This window comes from Xenopus laevis, chromosome 2S (genome assembly GCF_017654675.1).
Source record: "Xenopus laevis strain J_2021 chromosome 2S, Xenopus_laevis_v10.1, whole genome shotgun sequence".
In the NCBI taxonomy this organism is placed as follows: domain Eukaryota; kingdom Metazoa; phylum Chordata; class Amphibia; order Anura; family Pipidae; genus Xenopus; species Xenopus laevis.
In genome coordinates, this window is record NC_054374.1 from 139,575,017 (window position 1) to 139,594,394 (window position 19,378).

Genomic DNA, 19,378 nt, shown 5'->3' on the forward strand with positions numbered 1-19,378 from the left:
CTGTCATGTTTATTATTTAATATTATATTCAATTTGTAAAATGAGATATAAATGGCCAGTCAGAAAAGGGCGATAGTCCATGGGAACATCTCCCACTACCAAAAGCAAAATCAACAGCAAAAAATGTTCCATTAAAATTCCTTTTGTTCATGTTGAAAAAGTAATAAACATACCTACCCCATGGTATTCTGCCTTATGCATTTCACACCCTCTGGTACTTTATTATTCAGTCTGTAACTAAGTACCATAGGGTCTGCATCTTTTTTTACATTTTTAACATGGACTGATGTATATTTATACAAGATGTTTTGGGCTATGGCCAAAAGGATATCCCTGGTATAAAGTGTAGCACAGGCAGCATAAGGATCCTCAGCAGGATGCAGGAAGTAACAAAGCTAGACTTAACCATAATATTGCTTTTGAGGATTAATTTAGCTCAAGGCATATATTCCTTGAAACTTTATAAATACATTAATATAAATAATAAAATTATAATGTGGGTGGTTACTTGGCTACAGATCCCATTAAATGCAGCCATGTTTGGATTGTGCAATGCTTCTATGGAAGTTTACTCTCTCCTTAAGAGTTTTGATATCAGCTAACACCTAATAAAACAACGTTATTGATGAAAAGAAACTTTGGAAAGCCCCAGGCTTGGGCTTATAATTGCCTGTTGCCTGCAAAATTCACCTGCCCTTTGAGTTGATTATTAAAGCTAGATAAGATCTAACAATACCACAGTTCATGAGAGACTGACATCTCCAGCATTATATCAATTCAAATCTAATGGATGTAATGAACACAAATGTAGCAGAAGCTGAGCTTTCACTTACTGACATTGTTAGGGGCTTAAATGTGGTAAAAGCCCATTAATTGGACACTGTTGTGAATGACCTTAAAAAGAGACACATCACCCAAAAACAACTACAGGTATACCCCTTAAATAAATGAATCAAACAATCACACCGATATAAAAAGAGATGTTTAAAAATGCTAAAAGAAAATTCACATTAACAAAAACAGTTATCCGTTCATGTGACTTTAGATCTGCTTATAAGGTAATTGGGTCATTTACAGAATTCCCAGATACAGCAGTTGGCACAGCAGATCCCAGCCAGACCCCACATGCAAGTGCTCTAAGGAGTGCATCAGTCATGGGGCAGGTTATAAGTACAGAGTTGTCAAACTCAGGCAACTCTATATTCATTGGGACACATGGGTCTTTGTGCGTGGTTTTGTATAGCAATTTAGTGCAGAAAGCATGGCAGATCGTGTCAGTTTCTTGTACATTGCATCCTGCCCTACACTTGAATAATTACCCATAATGGCTGTTCAAGCACTTTTTGCTACTTTACATTATCATCAGGTAAATTGCAGATTGTATAGCCTTTTCCCTATAGCTTTGCTCCTATTTAATTTGCAAGCAATGCAACACGATACTCTCTGGTGTGGGAGGGTGGATGTGGATCTTCTGTGTTTAATCATATGAACCCATGGCTTTACTACCTTATATCATTTCATATATTTTGTATATACAAGAAAAGATATCGCTGCAGAACCTGTTTGTTGCAAAAAGTGAAAACTTGAATTTATTAGGTCATACAACCAGGCAATCACCTCTGTTGTAGTTCACCTGATTCTGCACTTACCCTCATGCCTAGTAATCTGGGTAAGAACATGAAGTTTACATGAGTTGATAAAAATTCAGCTAAAAAATTGCCATGTTTGTAGTGATGGCCGAATGTGACCCGTTTGGCTTTGACAAATATTCATGAAACAACCATCAAACAGCAAACTCATTAAAGTCAATGGGTGTTTTTTCCCTTGACAATTTTTCAATCGCTGTATCATTTTTTTCAACTGCACAACTTTTTTTTTTACTATCCATCATAGTCTAGGGGCAGTGATCCCCAACCAGTAGCTCATGAGCAACATGTTGCTCTCCAACCCCTTGAATGTTGCTCCAGGCTTGAAGGAAAGTTTTGGTTGCATAAAACACAAGGGTCCTGCAAAACAGAGCCTCAATGTAGGTTGACAATCCACATAGGGGCTACCAAATGGCCAATCACAGCACTTATTTGGCACCCAAGAACATTTTTCATGCTAGTGTTGCTCCCCAACTCCTTTTACTTCTGAATGTTGCTCACGGGTTCAAAAGGTTGGGGATCCCTGGTCTAAGGTGTTTTTTCTCCCTATTACTGCAAATTAAAACCTGGCATGTATAGGAAGGGGCAGCATGTTTTCAACATTTAGGGGCCCATTTACTTAGCTCTAGTGAAGGAATAGAATAAAAAAACTTTGAATTTCGAATTTTTTTTTGGCTACTTCGACCATCGAATGAGCTACTTCGACCTTCGACTACGACTTCGAATCGAACGATTCGAACTAAAAATCATTCGAACTAAAAATCATTAATCATTCGATCGAATGAATTGCGGTAAATCCTTCGTCTTCGATATTCGAAGTTGAAGGACTTCAATTCGGCAGTCGAATATCGAGGGTTAATTAACACTCGATATTCGACCTTAAGTAAATTTGCCCCCTAGAATAAACTCCGAAATTCAACTAATTGAAATTTATTTAAAAATATGAATTTTTCAAAGTCGGGTGAATACTATGGACACTAAAACTCGAATCGAATTTGATTTGAGTTTTTCAAACTTAATTCAAGTTTTTCAAAGTAATTTTAAACTCAATTCGAGTTTTTTCAGTGCAGAAAACTCGAATGTCAGGAAGGCTGAAAACAACTCCAAATTGATCCCAGGACATCTTCCATAGACTAAAACAGCAATTCGGCAGGTTTTAGATGGAGAATAATCCAATTTGAGTTCTTAAAGGGCCAGTGTATGATAAATCTCAAAACTCTAATTTTTTAAAAAAAACCTCAAATTGAATTTTAACAATTCCCTAGTCGAATTTGACAGTTTTGGCCATAAAAATACTCAAAAACTTGAATTTGAAATTCGACCCTTGATAAATCTGCCCCTTAAGTTATGTTATTTTACAGCTTACTTGCATTCATTGTGATCAGTAACTTTACCTCTAAGGTTAATCTGGTTTTAATTTCAGTGTTGTGCAATTTTCAATCTTTGAATTTTATTGAATTTTATTGAAAGATCTTTGAGATTATTTATTTTTTCCCTATAGTTATCTATAGATCAATTTTTGTAATATAGTCACAGTTCTCCTTAATATTATGCTGTAATCGATTGTGCACTGTTGTTATGCTAATATTATTAAAGTGTCATTAGGTTTTATATTTGTCATGAACTTATAAAGCAGAAGACCGGACACAATGGTGATGCTCTACCAGCGCTTTTATCTGCATCTGGATTGTTAAAATTATCACCGAGGGAATGAAATATCGCAAACCCATAAATTATTTTACGCACCACTTTTTTTTTACTGCTGTCAAGTTTCATGTTAAAGAGTATACTACAGCTACATGGTTAACATAGTTTTCAGGACAAGTTATTTCTTGTTACATTTAAAAGAACATTTTTACTTGTAATAGATAGCAAATCGTGTGTATTCCCGTTCCGTGCTTTGCCCGAGGAGATAATGTGCTTTGTACAAAATGATTTCAATGGCCTTTATTCTGCCTTTCAGTTGTCCTAAGCCTCTCTCTGAGAAGATCCTATTCCTAAAACTCCATTAGAGAGCACAGGAACTATAGATTAAGGGCAAATGCTGAGTTCTATACTGTAGAAGGGATGATACAATCTCGGACAAACATACACAGCTTCACTATAAGCATGTGCAATTGCAGAAATGAAAGAGTGTAGTGTGACACCCTTTTCAACATAAAACAGAAATGACTTTTTTATGTAACTCCAGTTGATGACATTAGTATTTCTCTCTCTAGTATAAGAACATGCTAAGGTCCTGCCAGAAGGATATGTGGACTATGTAGACATATATATGGTATTTACGGTGTACTCTCTGGAACCCAACTACAACACATTCAACTCCTTGTAGAGCACTTGTTACATGGACCTCGTTCTCTCAGATGGTCCCTGACTGTATTGGTGGAGGAAGGGTTAACCACACAGAACGGACCTTTTAAATAACTTGTGTGCCAGTGGTTCTTGCAAACAAATAATTTGCTGGATGTTATACAATCTTTTGGATGGTATTGTACAGAAGGTGTAACAATCATTCACATTATAGATACTTCAGACATTTCATCTCTTGGATGTTATTCGCATAGGCATAATGTTAGAAACACAAAGAGACAGTAATCTAGAACTAGACCCCAGCACTAGTGGGTGATTACTTCAGGAATATCCTATTCCTGAGCCTAACCTCTTGAGTTCATATGCTGGCACATGGCACCACAGGCTACAAACCCTCCTGGTCTCCTTGCTGGAGCCTCTGGCTGCTTGACTAACTGCCCTGCTCCTGCCTTTACCTTCTTACACTGTCTTCTCCTTCCGAGTGTCCAGTATGGCCAAACATGTGGTGACTTGCTCTTGTAAAGAGCAGTGAAACCTTAGACCCCTTTACCCTCCTAGTTATAAATATGAGATAATATAGTGTAATTTACAGAGACCCAGGGTTCAAGCACACAGACAAGCACAAAGCCTATGTGCCTCAACAGGTCTCTTCTTTCCTCTAGGAGCAGCAGTTTTTTACATACAGCCCAGGGTGAAAAGTTCAGAAAACATGGTTGACTGATTTTGCGCTTTGAACCCTACACTCTACTTAATAAATTATCCCTATTATGCTGACCAAGAAGATTTGCTGATTCAGCCTCTCCTGACCAAGTTGGCACCTTACTGGCCCCTGAATACGGCACTCATAACTGACTGCCTGGCCAACCAATATCTGGTTGGAAATTGTCCATATATCTGCTGTGCAAGTTTGAAGATCCTGCATCAGTGCATTGCTGCAGCTTTTGCCTGACAGGTGATGTACTTCTGCATTATTGATTGTTTTTATTTGCAAAGGTTTTTGAAAAGAGCTTCACCTAGATTTGGCAGAACGCTAACGTATAATAATAATCATAGTTTTATAATTTGGCCAGGTCTTCTCTTAAATCTCCACAAAACCAATCTCTTGCATATCTTTATCTATTAATGTTCTCCATACCTACACTGCACATGCTGCATTTCAGGTCTTTTGGCCCCAGACCTAAGGGACTTGTTTTTATAAATTAGCTCTACAGACATATCTAGTTTCATAAAACTTTATTCAGTTAAATCTTATATTTGCCTTTAGCCAGAGGCATGTCATTTCTCGGGAATATTATTGACTAAGGAACATGATGTAAGTCCATAAAGTGAGCCAAAACCCTGCAAGCTGTGAATGAAATTCTCTTTTTTTTTCTTCTGCTTATATTTTAGCAATAATATTTGTTGGTGCGGATTGCTTTCTCTAAGTACAAAAATGACATATCAAACATATGCTTCTATATTATATATATTCATTTACCTGTGAGGCTTTAGAATAAAGCCAAGGCATATAAGGAAATGCAGTGATCCCCAACCATTGGCTCTTGTGCAACATGTTGCTCGCCAACCCCTTAGATGCTGTTTTCAGTGGCCTCAAAGCAGATGCCTATTTCCGAATTCCTGGCTTAGAGGCACGTTTTGGCTGCATAACAACCAGGTGTACTGCCAAACAGAGTCTCCTGTAGGCTGCCAGTCAACATAGGACAAATAGCCAATCACAGTCCTTATTTGGTATCACCAAGGACTTGTTTTAATGGGTTTTTTTTCTACATTTAAATGTGGTATAGGTAAAGGTTGGGGACCCCTTAGGAAATGTAATAATAGCTGTTAACAGAAAAAAATTCCTTTTACTTTAGGATTCTTCATAAAGTCTAGATCAATTCTATCTGATTAGAGACCCATGGCCCTCTAGGGCATATTTTGCCTTCCAGCTTGCCTATAAGCTCCACAGACTGCTTTGTGTAAAAAAAAATATATTTCAAAGATTCAGGGTCTGGGTATTGGCCCACAACACAGCCCAGCACCGAGCTGCATAATAATATACTGTGTTGGTCAGATACCTCTGTGCACTCTGCATGAACAATCAGAACAATAGAAAGGCAGACAGACATACTGTGTGTTTGGCCTGTGGTGTGATTAGCCAGAGAGTGTAGAAGACCGGCCCATCTATGGCTGCTTTTGGGGGGCCAAGAAAGACAGTTTAGAAGCTTCTTACCTTTGGGCAGGTGCAGAAACCATAAGAAGGAATTTGGTTCTCTGTAGATGAAAACACTGACTGGCTGATTGTATGAATTGCTAATCATATTTGTAACAAGGCAACTGTCCAATCTAAGATATGGAAGATAAACGTAGCAAACATTTAAACAAACTTATCAAGTATCTGAGCAAGTATATTCACAGTCATTGTTTTCTATAGTCAATAATGTCACAATAATTAAGGTTCAAAATGATTCTAGAACTTGTCAAGTATCTGAGCTAGAGAAAGTCACAGTCAGTGTTTTCTATAGCAAATACTGTCGTAGTTCAGGTTAGCATTACTGAATTATTGGTTTGAAATGAAAATTATGTGCTTTATGAAATTACTTGCAGCCAGATTATATTGTACAACATTTTAAACATATCAAGCCCCCTCTCCCCCTGAATTAAGAACACAAACTATTTTTGATAGAAATAAAACAAAATATACAGAAGATGATGTTGAAAAGATGTAGTAGTTGTACAGAATAGTTATGTAGATAGTCCACTTTGTCCAGGGAAAAGAATGCATACAGCACTGTTGCTTCTGGTTCTAACTTGTTCTTTTATTTCCACCTGCTCACTTTCAAGGATCTGTCCTCACACCATTAATGCTGGAAGCATAAATGTCATTCCTGAAATTTTATTTTAAAAAAATTTGCCTTCTGGACATATTGTGCATAATAATCTTGTAAATTGATCTCCTTACACCACTGCAGACCATGCAGCATAAGTATATAAGAGCATCTGCTTAATCTCAAATACAGAGGGGTTCTGTCTCCTTCACTCTCTGTTTCAGTACATTAATTTCAATTTAATTTTGACCCAAAATGAGTCAATATAAGCAGTTTAGTGTTCGATCAGTAGCAACTTCAGGCAAACCTGGCTTCAGTTCATTTTCCGTGGCTAAGAGTGGTGGAGGTTTTGGAGGTGCTTCAGGAGGAGGTAGTTTTGGTAGCAGAAGTCTTTACAATGTAGGGTCTAGAAAGATCAGTTCCGTTAGTTCTGCAAGTGGAGGTGGCTATGGAAGTGCAGCAGGTGGTTTTGGTGGAAGAGTCAGTGGTTTTGGTGGCGGAGTAGGTGGGGGAGCCTTTGGAGGAGCTGGTGGTGCCTTTGGAGGAGCTGGTGGTGCTTTTGGAGGAGCTGGTGGTGGAGGCTTTGGAGGTTCTGGATTTGGAGGCTTTGGAGGTGCTGGATTTGGAGGCTTTGGAGGCGCTGGCTTTCCTGGTGGACCATCAGCTGGTATACAAGAAGTTACTGTCAACCAAAGTCTTTTGGCACCACTGAACCTGGAAATTGATCCAACCATCCAGAAAGTTCGATTGGAGGAGAGAGAACAAATTAAAACTCTGAATAACAAATTTGCTTCTTTTATTGACAAGGTAACATTTTATACAGTGTTATTATGTATAGTATTATTCCTATATTTCTTTGCACACATGGCCATGGTTAATGAAAGTAAGGGCTATGGTAAGTTTATTACTACTCTTCAGTAAACACCAACCAAATTAGTTTTCTAGATGGCTTCTATTATTATCATCCCATGCCATAGTGATTTTTAAATTCACATATAGTATCAATAATAAGTAATTAGCACTAATGTTGCATATATTTAATTTAATTTATGTTAGGTCCGCTTCCTTGAACAACAGAATAAGGTACTTGAAACTAAATGGACCTTATTGCAAGAACAAGGAGGCCAAGTTAAGGGGTCAAGAAGAGACAACATTGGGCCTCTTTTTGATGCCTATATCAACAGCCTCAAGAGGCAGCAGGATGCTTTGCAAAATGATAAACTAAGGCTTGATGGAGAGTTAAGAAATATGCAAGACTTGGTCGATGACTTCAAAAACAAGTAAGCAATGTTCATACTAATTTGACACTAAGATCCTACATCTACAGGAGGATGGGGTGCATCTGAAACAGTCGTGTTGGTGCAGAGGATACAGGAGATATTGGGTTTAACCTTGATGTGGTATGGTGTCCTATACATTTTACAATCGTAACTTTGTAACTAAGAACCCCTTGCACTTGCACTTGCATAGATACTAAATTACTTATGAAACAGGGGACCAGCGAATTCGCATTGATCAAGCACCTTTCTTTGCTTGCTTGTAGCTAATTTGGCCAGATCAGTCGCACTTCCATTTTATTTATATATTTTAGCTTTGGAGTGCTCCCACAACCCTCCCCTTTTTGTATACACAAGCATCAAGTAGCATTCATTTTAAAGGAAAAAGAGGGTGTGGAAAATGCATCAGTTAAACAGAATTCAGCTGTACTTGTGACATGATGTGATTAAACTTGGTGTGCCGTTTGTATTAACTACCTTATTTATTGTTAGATATGAAGATGAAATTAATAAGAGAACATCAGCAGAGAATGAGTTTGTTGTTATTAAGAAGGTAAGGTTATAGTAAAATGACTATGAAGATTTTCATGCATCCAGGTCATTGTAAAAATGTAAACAAAGCTGAATATATAGTAAATCGCCCCATTTTAGAAAACTGTTATGTGTATACATCTGGCTCTAGAATAGCTCTAATGTGATATACTAGCTTTATTTGTATATATTATATCTATTATCTGGATTTCACAAAAAGTATATTGGCCCTAGTAAATGTTCCCTTAACTGTATCTTCTCCATACATAAAAAGTAGTGATGGGCGAATTTGCGCCATTTTGCCGAAAAATTCGTGAATTTCTCGCGAAATTCGCGAAACGGCAAAAAAAATTCGCGAAACGGCGCCCGTTTTTGACGCCGGCGTCCGTTTTTCGGAAAAAAATTTTTTGCCGCCGGCGAATTTTTACCGCGAATTTTAGCAGGCGTTTCGCGAATTTATTCGCTCGGCGCGAATCGCGCAAATTTGCCGCAAATTCGCGCCTGCCGAATAAATTCGCCCATCACTTCACTAATAAAGAGACTTCAAATAGGAAATTCTAATGCTTTATCATTTACTATGACCCAGATGAAACTGCTAGAGCTCAACCCCCTAGTACACAAAATCCAGCACTAGGGGGCCGATGCACAAAGGGTCGAATATCGAGGGTTAATTAACCCTCGATATTCGACTGGGAATTAAAATCCTAGGATATTCCTTCAATCTAACGATAAAATCCTTCGAATCGAACGATTCGAAGGATTTAAATCCAACGATCGAAGGAATATCCTTCGATCAAAAAAACGTAGGAAAGCCTATGGGGACCTTCCCCATAGGTTAACATTGAGTTCGGTAGCTTTTATATGGCGAACTAGGGGGTCGAAGTTTTTTCTTAAAGAGACAGTACTTCGACTATCGAATAGTCGAATAGTCGAACGATTTTTAGTTTGAATCCTTCGATTCGAAGTCGTAGTCGTAGTCAAAGGTCGTAGTAGCCCATTCGATGGTCGAAGTAGCCCAAAAAACACTTCGAAATTCGAAGTTTTTTTACTTCGAATCCTTCACTCGAAGTTAGTGAATCGGCCCCTAGATGTAGAGCTCAGTGCTGCCAAATATGCATTTATGGGGCACATGCAGGAAATTTAGAAAAGTGCAAAGAAGTATGTCAGTGCAAAAAACATGGTGGTCTTGAGCCTGTTTTTTGCACTTTGCACCCTGCCCTGCACTTTGTAAAAATAGCTGTGTTATAGAGTTCTTGTTAAAATGAGCTGTAAGCTGATTCTGAAAGATGGTAAAAAATTTCAACTGGGATACAGTATTAATAGCTGTATCACTTGATGTACTGCTTCGTAGCTGCTCTGCCATTCAAAAAGGAATCAAATAACTATCGAACAGACCCTTACCCAACAATGGCAGAACTCTAATTAATCATCTGCACAAGCTCTACAAGATACTTCCATAAATAGAGTGTACGTTCTTCTAACATTGCTCAGCTATCATAACAAACATTTGGAGCACGAGTAACACCAAAGTAGGATGGAACAAAGGCATGATATGGTGATGGCTGCCAACATTCTGTATTGTGATACATTTCCTATGAAAGTACATATAATGCTGCTAATAATCTTATTATGTAGAACAAGACAGAGAGACAACAGACAACAGAGAGCATTATATGTACGCCAAATTCATAAAATCTGCCATGTGTTTGACATTTCATTTCTTCAGGAGGCTTTGTTATTCCTAGTATGACTGTGCTGATAACAAGGAACAGTCCAAATAATGCAGGTATGGGACCTGTTATCCAGAATGCTCGGGACCTGGGGTTTTCTATATAAAGGATCTTTCCATAATTCGGGTCTCCGTACTTTAAGTCTATAGAAAATCATGTAACCATTAAATAAAGCCAATAGGCTGGTTTTGCTTCCAATAAAGATTCAGTTGGGATTAAGTACACAGTACTGTTTTATTATTACAGAGAAAAAAGAAATAATTTTTAAAAATTTGGATTATTTATCTATAGGAGACGACCTTTCCATAATTCTGAGCTTTCTGGATAATGGGTTTCCAGATAACAGATCCCATACCTGTACTATAATGAACTTGCAAATCCTTTTAAGCTTGATATATGAAATGTGGAGTCCTTACTCTAATGAAGGCATTTTAGATGCCTCTACAGAAGTTACCATATTATTTTATTTACATGTGATGTACACTTATCACAGCAGGTTCTAATCAAGATGAGTTATTGCCAGGCTTGGCATTGTTTCTTCAAGACAAGTCTCTATGATTTGTTATTGCTCTGATTTATATAAAAGGTTACACAGATCTGGTTAATGTTTCTATCCCTTTCGGACTGGGACAACAAAAATCCTGTGTTTGATTAAAGATAAATGCACCCCTGTTGTAAACTAGGAGGATCTCTTGACTGACCAAGGAGTTCCATGGCCATATAAAAGCGCTCTTTATATGATCATAGAACTTCTTGATATTTTAGAATATCCTTCTATTTTACAACTGGGGTTACATTTTTTTTATGTAAATTATGTTTGGTGATTTCCGGAGTTAGAAATAGTGTTTGATGATGCCTCTTATATCATAAAAAGTGTACCCCACCTTAAAAATATGAAACCATTATAAGTGTCATTGGAGCTCCATGATATGTACTATATAATATGACTACTCCTTTTTGACTTCTAGTATATTTACATTTTACTATAAGGATACTTTATTCCCTATACAAATATTATACTAATTGATATGGGTTTTCAGTTGTGCACTACTTAAATGCTTAACTATTAGGTGTAAAACTCTTAACTGTTCTTTGTCTGTCTTTTATTTCTCACACTCAACCAATTTCTCAGGATGTGGATGCTGCTTACATGGGCAAGGTGGAACTGGAAGCCAAAGCGGATGCTTTGACAGATGAACTCAACTTCCTGAGGACCTTCTTTGAAGCCGTAATATATATTTAGCTTTATTTACTTAATACAGTAATTAGAGATTCACAAAACAACCACAGGGCCACAGCTGACCATTCTTGAATAATGTGATTCAATGGAAAGGGGAACCATCATTACTCTGAAACATGACTGAACACTTAATTTGCAGATATTGGGTTAACTGACAGCAATTTAATGACTAATTTTAAGAGGGAATAATATTGTCATCAACAATATGCAATCAACTATTAATGTAGAAAAGCAGGGGGTCCTTTCAGTGATGAAATAACAGGGATATACAACCTCAAGCCCTTTGGTCATTGTTCAGCTACAAATACTAATATCCTCAAGACAACCTTAGGTTATCAATGCAATGTTTGTAGTTGAAAAACAATTGAGGAGATGTTGGTCGGTCATCCCTATTGTACTCATACACAATAATAATATAATATAATATAATGTTTTCTGTACTATCCTTAAACTTTGCCCCTTTAAAATTAGCTAATATATAGGTTGAATATTGACTATTAAGAGAATATGATATGTGTGTTTTAGGAACGGGGTGAGTTGCAGGCTCAGATCTCTGACACCTCTGTTGTCCTGTCCATGGACAATAACCGAGCTTTGGATCTGGAAAGCATAATTTCTGAGGTGAAGGCTCAGTATGAAGATATAGCAAAGAAGAGCAGAGCTGAAGCTGATGCTGTTTACCAAGGCAAGGTGAGGAAAACCATCTTCCCTTAGATACCAGAGATAAACCAAAGAACTATGAACCAGTTGCATGAGACAGGAAAATGAAGGACAATTAAAGGAAAACTATACCCCCAAAATGAACACTTAAGCAACAGATAGTTCATATCATATTAAGTGGCATATTAAAGAATCTTACCAAACTGGAATATATATTTAAGTAAATATTGCCCTTTTACATCTCTTGCCTTGAACCACCATTTTGTGATGGTCTGTGTGCTGTCTCAGAGATCACCTGACCAGAAATACTGCAACTCTAACTGTAACAGGAAGCAAAAGACACAACTCTGTCTGTTAATTGGCTCATGTGACCTAACATGTATGGTTTGTTGGTATGTTTGTACAGTGAATCCTACGATCCCAGGGGGCGGCCCTTATTTTTTAAAATGGCAATTTTCTATTTATAATTACCCAATGGCACATACTACTTGAAAAGTATATTATTATGAAAATGGTTTATTTACATGAAGCAGCGATTTACATATGAGCTGTTTTATGCAATATCTTTTTATAGAGACCTACATTGTTTGGGGGGTATAGTTTTCCTTTAAGGGGAAGAGGAATATGGAAGTTGAATGAAGGCAAAGGATAACAATGTCTGGATGGTAGGCAACTGCAATAATGTTTCATTGAAATTCTATTGCTTCAGAATCTCCAGCACTCAACGCGGATACGTGCCACATGTTAATCAAGTAAAAGGCATTGCTACCTATGATATTAACCTTATCTTAATTAATTAATTAATTTAATTGATACCTTATCATCTTAGGTTCAAGAGTTGCAAGCATCTGCAGGTGAACAAGGAGATGTCCTGCGCAATACAAAGAATGAGATCTCAGAGCTCAACCGTAAATCCCAGAGACTAAAAGCTGAAATTGAAAATGTGAAGAAACAGGTGAGACATTGGTTTGGGTTATGAGAACCTGTATAAATAAACTGTTCTAGGATAGTTTAATACTTAGGGTGCATAGGACATACTGGGCATGGTAGTATTTTTATTTATAGCCTATTAATTTCACTATTGTTTATTAAATGCCAGTATTATTATATTAATATATATTCTAAACTGTAAAAATATAATTTCAAAGTTCATGAATATTATTAAAAAACAACATGAAGTTTAAGGGTGACTGTTGTTTAGCTCAGATGTTCATACAAGAACTATTGTTTCAGAGTATTTCTGAGCTTTTATCACAATGTAAGGAGTTGTTGAGACAGGAAAGCTTGCTACCGAGGGCTACAAAGAAATAACTTGAGAATCACTGCCCTAGAACATCTGGGCTCTTTTGCTCTGGCTTCTGGGTAGTCTCCCCATTGATCCCAACTCAAAAGTCACAGAGATGGGCTATGGACCAAATATAAATTATGTGACTTAGTGCATTGCTTTTAATTAATGTTTGCTCTATAGTATGGGCAATGTTAGGGAAACACAATTTCCAATTGTCAGCCCAAATTTTATTCTCAAATGCACATCTGGCCAAATACCTAGTTATAAATGAGGCTCCTTAACTGTAAACTGACTTTCTCTTATTCTAGGTAGATTAAGCAGTAAAAGAGAAATTCATTCAGTAGAGGTATAAAAGACATAAAACATAAGTACATATCTAGTAGAAGTAAATCTAGAGTAACAGGACTTGCTGAGTAATTACTGAAGACATTTCACTACTCATCCAAGCAGCTTCTCCACCATTCACTGCACCATTGTGATCTGATTATTGGTAAAGTTTATATTCCGAGGACTTTCCATACCACTCAGGTGAACTGAAGAAGCTGCTCGGATGAGTAGTGAAACATCTTCAGTGATTATTCATCAAGTCCAGTTGCTCTAGATTTGCTTCTACTAGATATAGCATGACATGAATTAAAGAAAACCTTCATAGAATGCCATTATTTCCAGAATACCTTTTCTATGAAACAGCATATGAATCATTCACACTGGTTTGTCTTGTCTAAAGAAAAAAGATAGGTTGAACAACTGGCTACCATGTCTAGTGAATGATTGTCTATTGACTTTGCCTAAATGCATTAAAGTCTATAGGCAACAAAATTTGTTTTGATATGAGACAAATTTTTAACGCGCAACAATTTTTTTCACCCATTAGAGTCTATGGGCATCATTTTCACGGCAAAACTTGGCAAAGAATTTCGCTTATCACTAGAGAGCAGTGAAAGTGGGGAATAGTCTTTATAACTATGTCTGATCTGGTGCACTTACATTGGCTCTTTTGTATTGGCATTTTCTTTATTTTTTGTAGCTTTGTGCATTCTTGAAAAATTATTCAAGTCTTCTTTTAGGTTTCTAGTATTTACTCTGTAGGATTGCTATCAGGCCAGGTACACTTTAAAAATTGAAAATTTTTCCAGCATAATCTTTCTGTTTTATCCAGATCGCCAAGCTGCAAGTATCTATTACTGAAGCAGAGGAACGTGGGGATCTTGTACTGAAAGATGCTCAGTCCAAACTTGCTGACCTGGAAGCCGCTCTGCAGAAGGCCAAGCAGGACATGGCTCTCCAGCTGCGCGAATACCAGGAACTGATGAATGTGAAACTGGCTCTGGATGTTGAAATTGCTACTTACAGAAAACTGCTGGAAGGCGAAGAATTCAGGTAGGTGTTTCCAGCAAAAGCCATAAGTCATGCATTCAATACATCTTGAACACTTGAAACCTTTTTCATGTCTTTGAATACACTGATGGTAGAACTATCGTGTACATTAGCTTGGGTTACTTTTGCAGGGCAGTTAGTACAATGGGCATTGGCAATTCACAAGGATAATGGAGCAATGCAATATTAGGAATTAATTGCTGTAGTGGATGTGTGGGATTAATGCTCTTCTAGATTTAAGAGAAGTATGGGCATATCACAGGCTTGCTCCCCCATAGGTACCATAGTATTCACTAATTATCCTGGACCCTTGTAGTGAAGAATAGTGGAATAAATGCCTGGTTTCCTAAGTTCCACTTTATATACAGGTATGTGATCCATTATCTGGAAAACCGTTATCTAGAAAGTTTAAAATTACGGAATGGCTGCCCCCCCATAGACTCCATTTTATCCAAATAATCCAAATTTTTCTCTGTAGTAATAAAACAGAACCTTGTACTTGATCCAAACTAAGATATAATTAATCCTTATTGGAAGAAAAACCTGTCTATTGGGTTTATTTCATGTTTAAATGATTTTATAATAGAATTTAGGTATGAAGAAAACCCCAGTTCCCGAGCATTCTGGCTAACAGGTTCTATACCTGTATGTAGATATAGGACAGAACTTATCTTGATACTTAATAATGCTGATATTTCAAATATTTACTCTACAAATAAAGCTTTAATTAAAGATGAACATCTTATTGGTTGCTATGTATTACTATTCCCAGCAAACAGGTTATCAAAGTTATCAAAATTGGAATTTGAACATTTAGAGGTTTTTTTTTTTTTCAATTAAACTTGAAATTTTACCAAACTCGTATACTGGTTATTTATAAAAAAGAAATTTGAATCCAAAAAAACAAATAAATTAAAACATGAATGCATTGAAATTCTATTATGCTCATCATTTTCAATAGGTCAACACCATGGCAGCTATTCTTTTAAAATCATTGATATCATCTTATTAAATGTTGAATGAAATATTACCATATGGGGAATTATTTTGCTAGGGCCTTATTCATTTTCATTGAAGTCAACTATTGCTAATGACAACAAATTAGTCGGGAATGATGTCACACGATAAAGCAATAAGGAAATGAATTCCCAGCTGCTCCCACTACAGGCTGATTCATCCACAACTTACAAACACTGTGAAATGATTAAACAATGTAAAAAAAGGTGTGCCAGTTGCACAAATCAAACGAAACTCCCACTTCCCCAAATATTATGTGATAAAAGGTGTGCCAGTTGCACAAATCAAACAAACTCCCACCACCCTAAATATAATACAGGTATTGGATCTGTTATCCGGAAACCTGTTATCCAGAAAGCTCCAAATTAAGGGAAGGCCATATCCAACAGAATTCATTTTATCCAAATAATCCAATTTTTTTAAAGTTATTTCGTTTTTCTCTGTAATAATAAAACAGTATCTTGTGCTTATTCCAAACTAAGATAGAATTAATCCTTTTTGGAAGCAAAACCAGCCTATTGGATTTATTTAATGTTTACATGATTCTCTAGTAGACTTAAGGTATGAAAATCCAAATTACGGAAATATATGTTATCCGGAAAGCCCCGGGTCCTGAGCATTCTGGATAACAGGTCCCATACCTGTGTATACTATTGATTCTTAATTTCAAACAGCTGACCTATACATGTGGTCTGCTGATTTTTATGGGTTACTATACCTGTTTTACACTTTGCCCCTTAATTTCCTTATTATAATGGACAAAAGCAGCCAAAATCTTAATTTGCTTAAAATTTCAGCTGTAGCAAAAAACTTGTAGCCACTAAGCAAAATGGTACACTAATGGGCACATTTACTAAGCTCGAGTGAAGGATTCAAATGAAAAAAACGTTGAATTTCAAAGGTTTTTTTGGCTACTTCGACCATCGAATTGGCTACTTCCACCTTCGACTACGTCTTTGAAACGAACGGTTCAAACTAAAAATCGTTCGACCATTCGACTATTTGACTATTCGATAGTCGAAGTACTGTCTCTTTAAAAAAAAACTTCGACTACCTACTTCGCCAACTAAAACCTACTGAGCACCAATGTTAGCCTATGGGGACCTTCCCCATAAGCTTTCTTAGCATATTTTAATCGAAGGAAAATCGTTCGATACGAAGGATTTAATCGTTCAATCGAACGAAATGCGGTAAATCCTTCGACTTCGATATTCGAAGTCGAAGGATTTTACTTCGATGGTCGAATATCGAGGGTTAATTAACCCTCGATATTTGACCCTTAGTAAATGTGCCCCCTAAGTAGCCAATATATGGCATATGATTCTCATTTTGATCATGCAGCTGCTATTTGCTTCTTAATGTATACTAACATTTTTTCTATTTCCATTTTTTCAGGCTTAATTCAGATGTCAATAATGTCAGCATTTGTAAGTATTTTTCTGTGGGTTTCATTGAGCCTCCATAACTATGTATGGCATGTAGCCTTCAGTGAGTGTTCCCATTGACATACATATGTGAATATACTGTACTACTGGATGCAATATTCAGCCATCCTAATATAGACCTGATCATGTTTATAACATGACAGTGGGTTTGCCACCTAAAGTACAACATTTGCTCCAAATCTTAGAAAACCATACCAGTAGATATATATTTTGTTTTCTTTGATCTCATACATATGATTTGAACTCAAACATATGATTGCTATTATTTACTTAACCTGGAGCAAACTTTGATGCTGTTCTAACATTTACCCCAAAAGTAGCCAAGCCATCATCACTAGGGTAAGGTTAGTCAGGCATGCCAGAGAAGATGTTTATGCTTCTAGGAACTTACAAAGCGTGCAATATTAGTATCATTTGTTTATGCAGTTCTTAATATGATGCTCTGTTTGTTTCATAGCTGTCATTAGCTCCGGTGGCAAAAGTTCCCTAGGAGGAGGAGGAGGAGGAGCAGGCTTCGGCTTTGGAAGTGGTGGTGGTGCCTTCGGTGGAAGTGGTGGCGGTGCCTTCGGTGGAAGTAGTGGCGGTGCCTACGGTGGAAGTGGTGGTGCCTACGGTGGAAGTGGTGGTGCTGCCTTTGGTGGCAGTGGTATTTCCTTTGGCTCAGGAGGTGGAGGATTCAGCTCCTCAAGCTCCTCATTTGGTGGTGGCGTCAGCAGTGGGAGGTTTTCATCGAGTCAGTCCAGCTACAGGAGTTAATCAAGTCAAGAAATGAGGCCAGAAATCAGTGCCCAGAACACACAGAATCATTCATTTGCCTGTTAATACAAATACTGATTGCTGTAAACATGTTGTTCCGCAGAACCTATCCCCATGCCTTTCTCTTTTACTAAAGCACACGCTGTGTAGTGCAGGATGTGAATAGAATTTCCAGCAGAAAGTGGCTTTAGCTTTGCCATGCCTCCACTAAGGCTTGTCCTCAATAAGGGGCTATTATTCTATGCTCGTCCATCAAGCATAATCTTGTGCAGGAGAAAAAAATGATAAAATAAACATAATAAAAATAATACAATGAAATACACATCTCTCCCAACTGCAATTTAAGGATTCATCTCATCTGTGACTCTGATGCCCCATCATTGCTTTACAAAGGTAAAATAATCAATGCAGATACCTGCAGTGGCACAAACAGAAGCAAACATGAAAAGTCATTATGAAACATTGGTCACCTCTATTTCCTACATTTGCAAATCCCTCTCAATAAGGGATACTGTTATGTTTCTGTAGTTGTCCACTGACTTTAATCATTGTAGCACAAATAAACAGAATTCTGCTGCAATATAAATCGATTCTTCTGTCTTTATATTTAATTGAGAAATTGTTTTGGGACTACTGTATGTATAAAAGAGTCAAAAGCTGCTGTATCTTATTTAATCAATCAAATAACCCATACTACATAGATGCCACATTTCAGGTGGTCCCTCCACCCTTCCTCAAGCCCAGTTACAAACACCATATTATAAGGAGATAATATAATAAAAGTTGCAATATCCAGCCTCACTTCTGCTGCTGCCTGAAACAAGGCTCTTTTTTGCGACCCCCGGCAAAGGGCTACGCGGCGCAAGCTTTTTGAACTTGCAGAAGTTTGCTCCAAGTCTGGTGCCTTAAAACAACCACAGCAAGTAGAGTTATGCCTTTTGTAATCTTACCCAATAAATGTTATGCAGTAAAATGAGCCACCTAGATGCAGATATACTGTATAGCCACTTAAGTGTCAGCAGGTAAACAAATCTATTGTATGTACTATTCCTAAATTAACATATAGAAAAATGAGCTCCAGTAAAGGAACTTGAGACTAACCACCCAGATCAAAATCCCTATTAGGACCCTTGGATAGAAGCTCTAAAGCCTATCTTTCTTAAGATCCCATCAGCCAGCCCCATGCCAAAGTAGATATGGGAGGACATACTCAATTACATAGAGACTTCATTGTGAAAAAGAGCATCCAGCTTTGATGAAATGTTTTGTTGTAGGTGTTTATTTATATCCAAGG

General features: G+C 37.2%; 1 protein-coding gene across 1 annotated transcript; it reads left to right on the plus strand.

Annotated features, from left to right (window-relative positions):
* The first annotated feature begins 6,969 nt into the window (after positions 1-6,969).
* Positions 6,970-18,670, plus strand: krt62.S (keratin 62). Its single transcript, NM_001097714.1, is given in 9 exon segments — positions 6,970-7,570; positions 7,820-8,043; positions 8,533-8,593; positions 11,434-11,529; positions 12,067-12,231; positions 13,031-13,156; positions 14,649-14,869; positions 17,279-17,310; positions 17,786-18,670. Coding segments are annotated over 9 exon segments (1,776 nt in total). The 5' UTR covers positions 6,970-7,018; the 3' UTR covers positions 18,085-18,670.
* Positions 18,671-19,378: the final 708 nt, after the last annotated feature.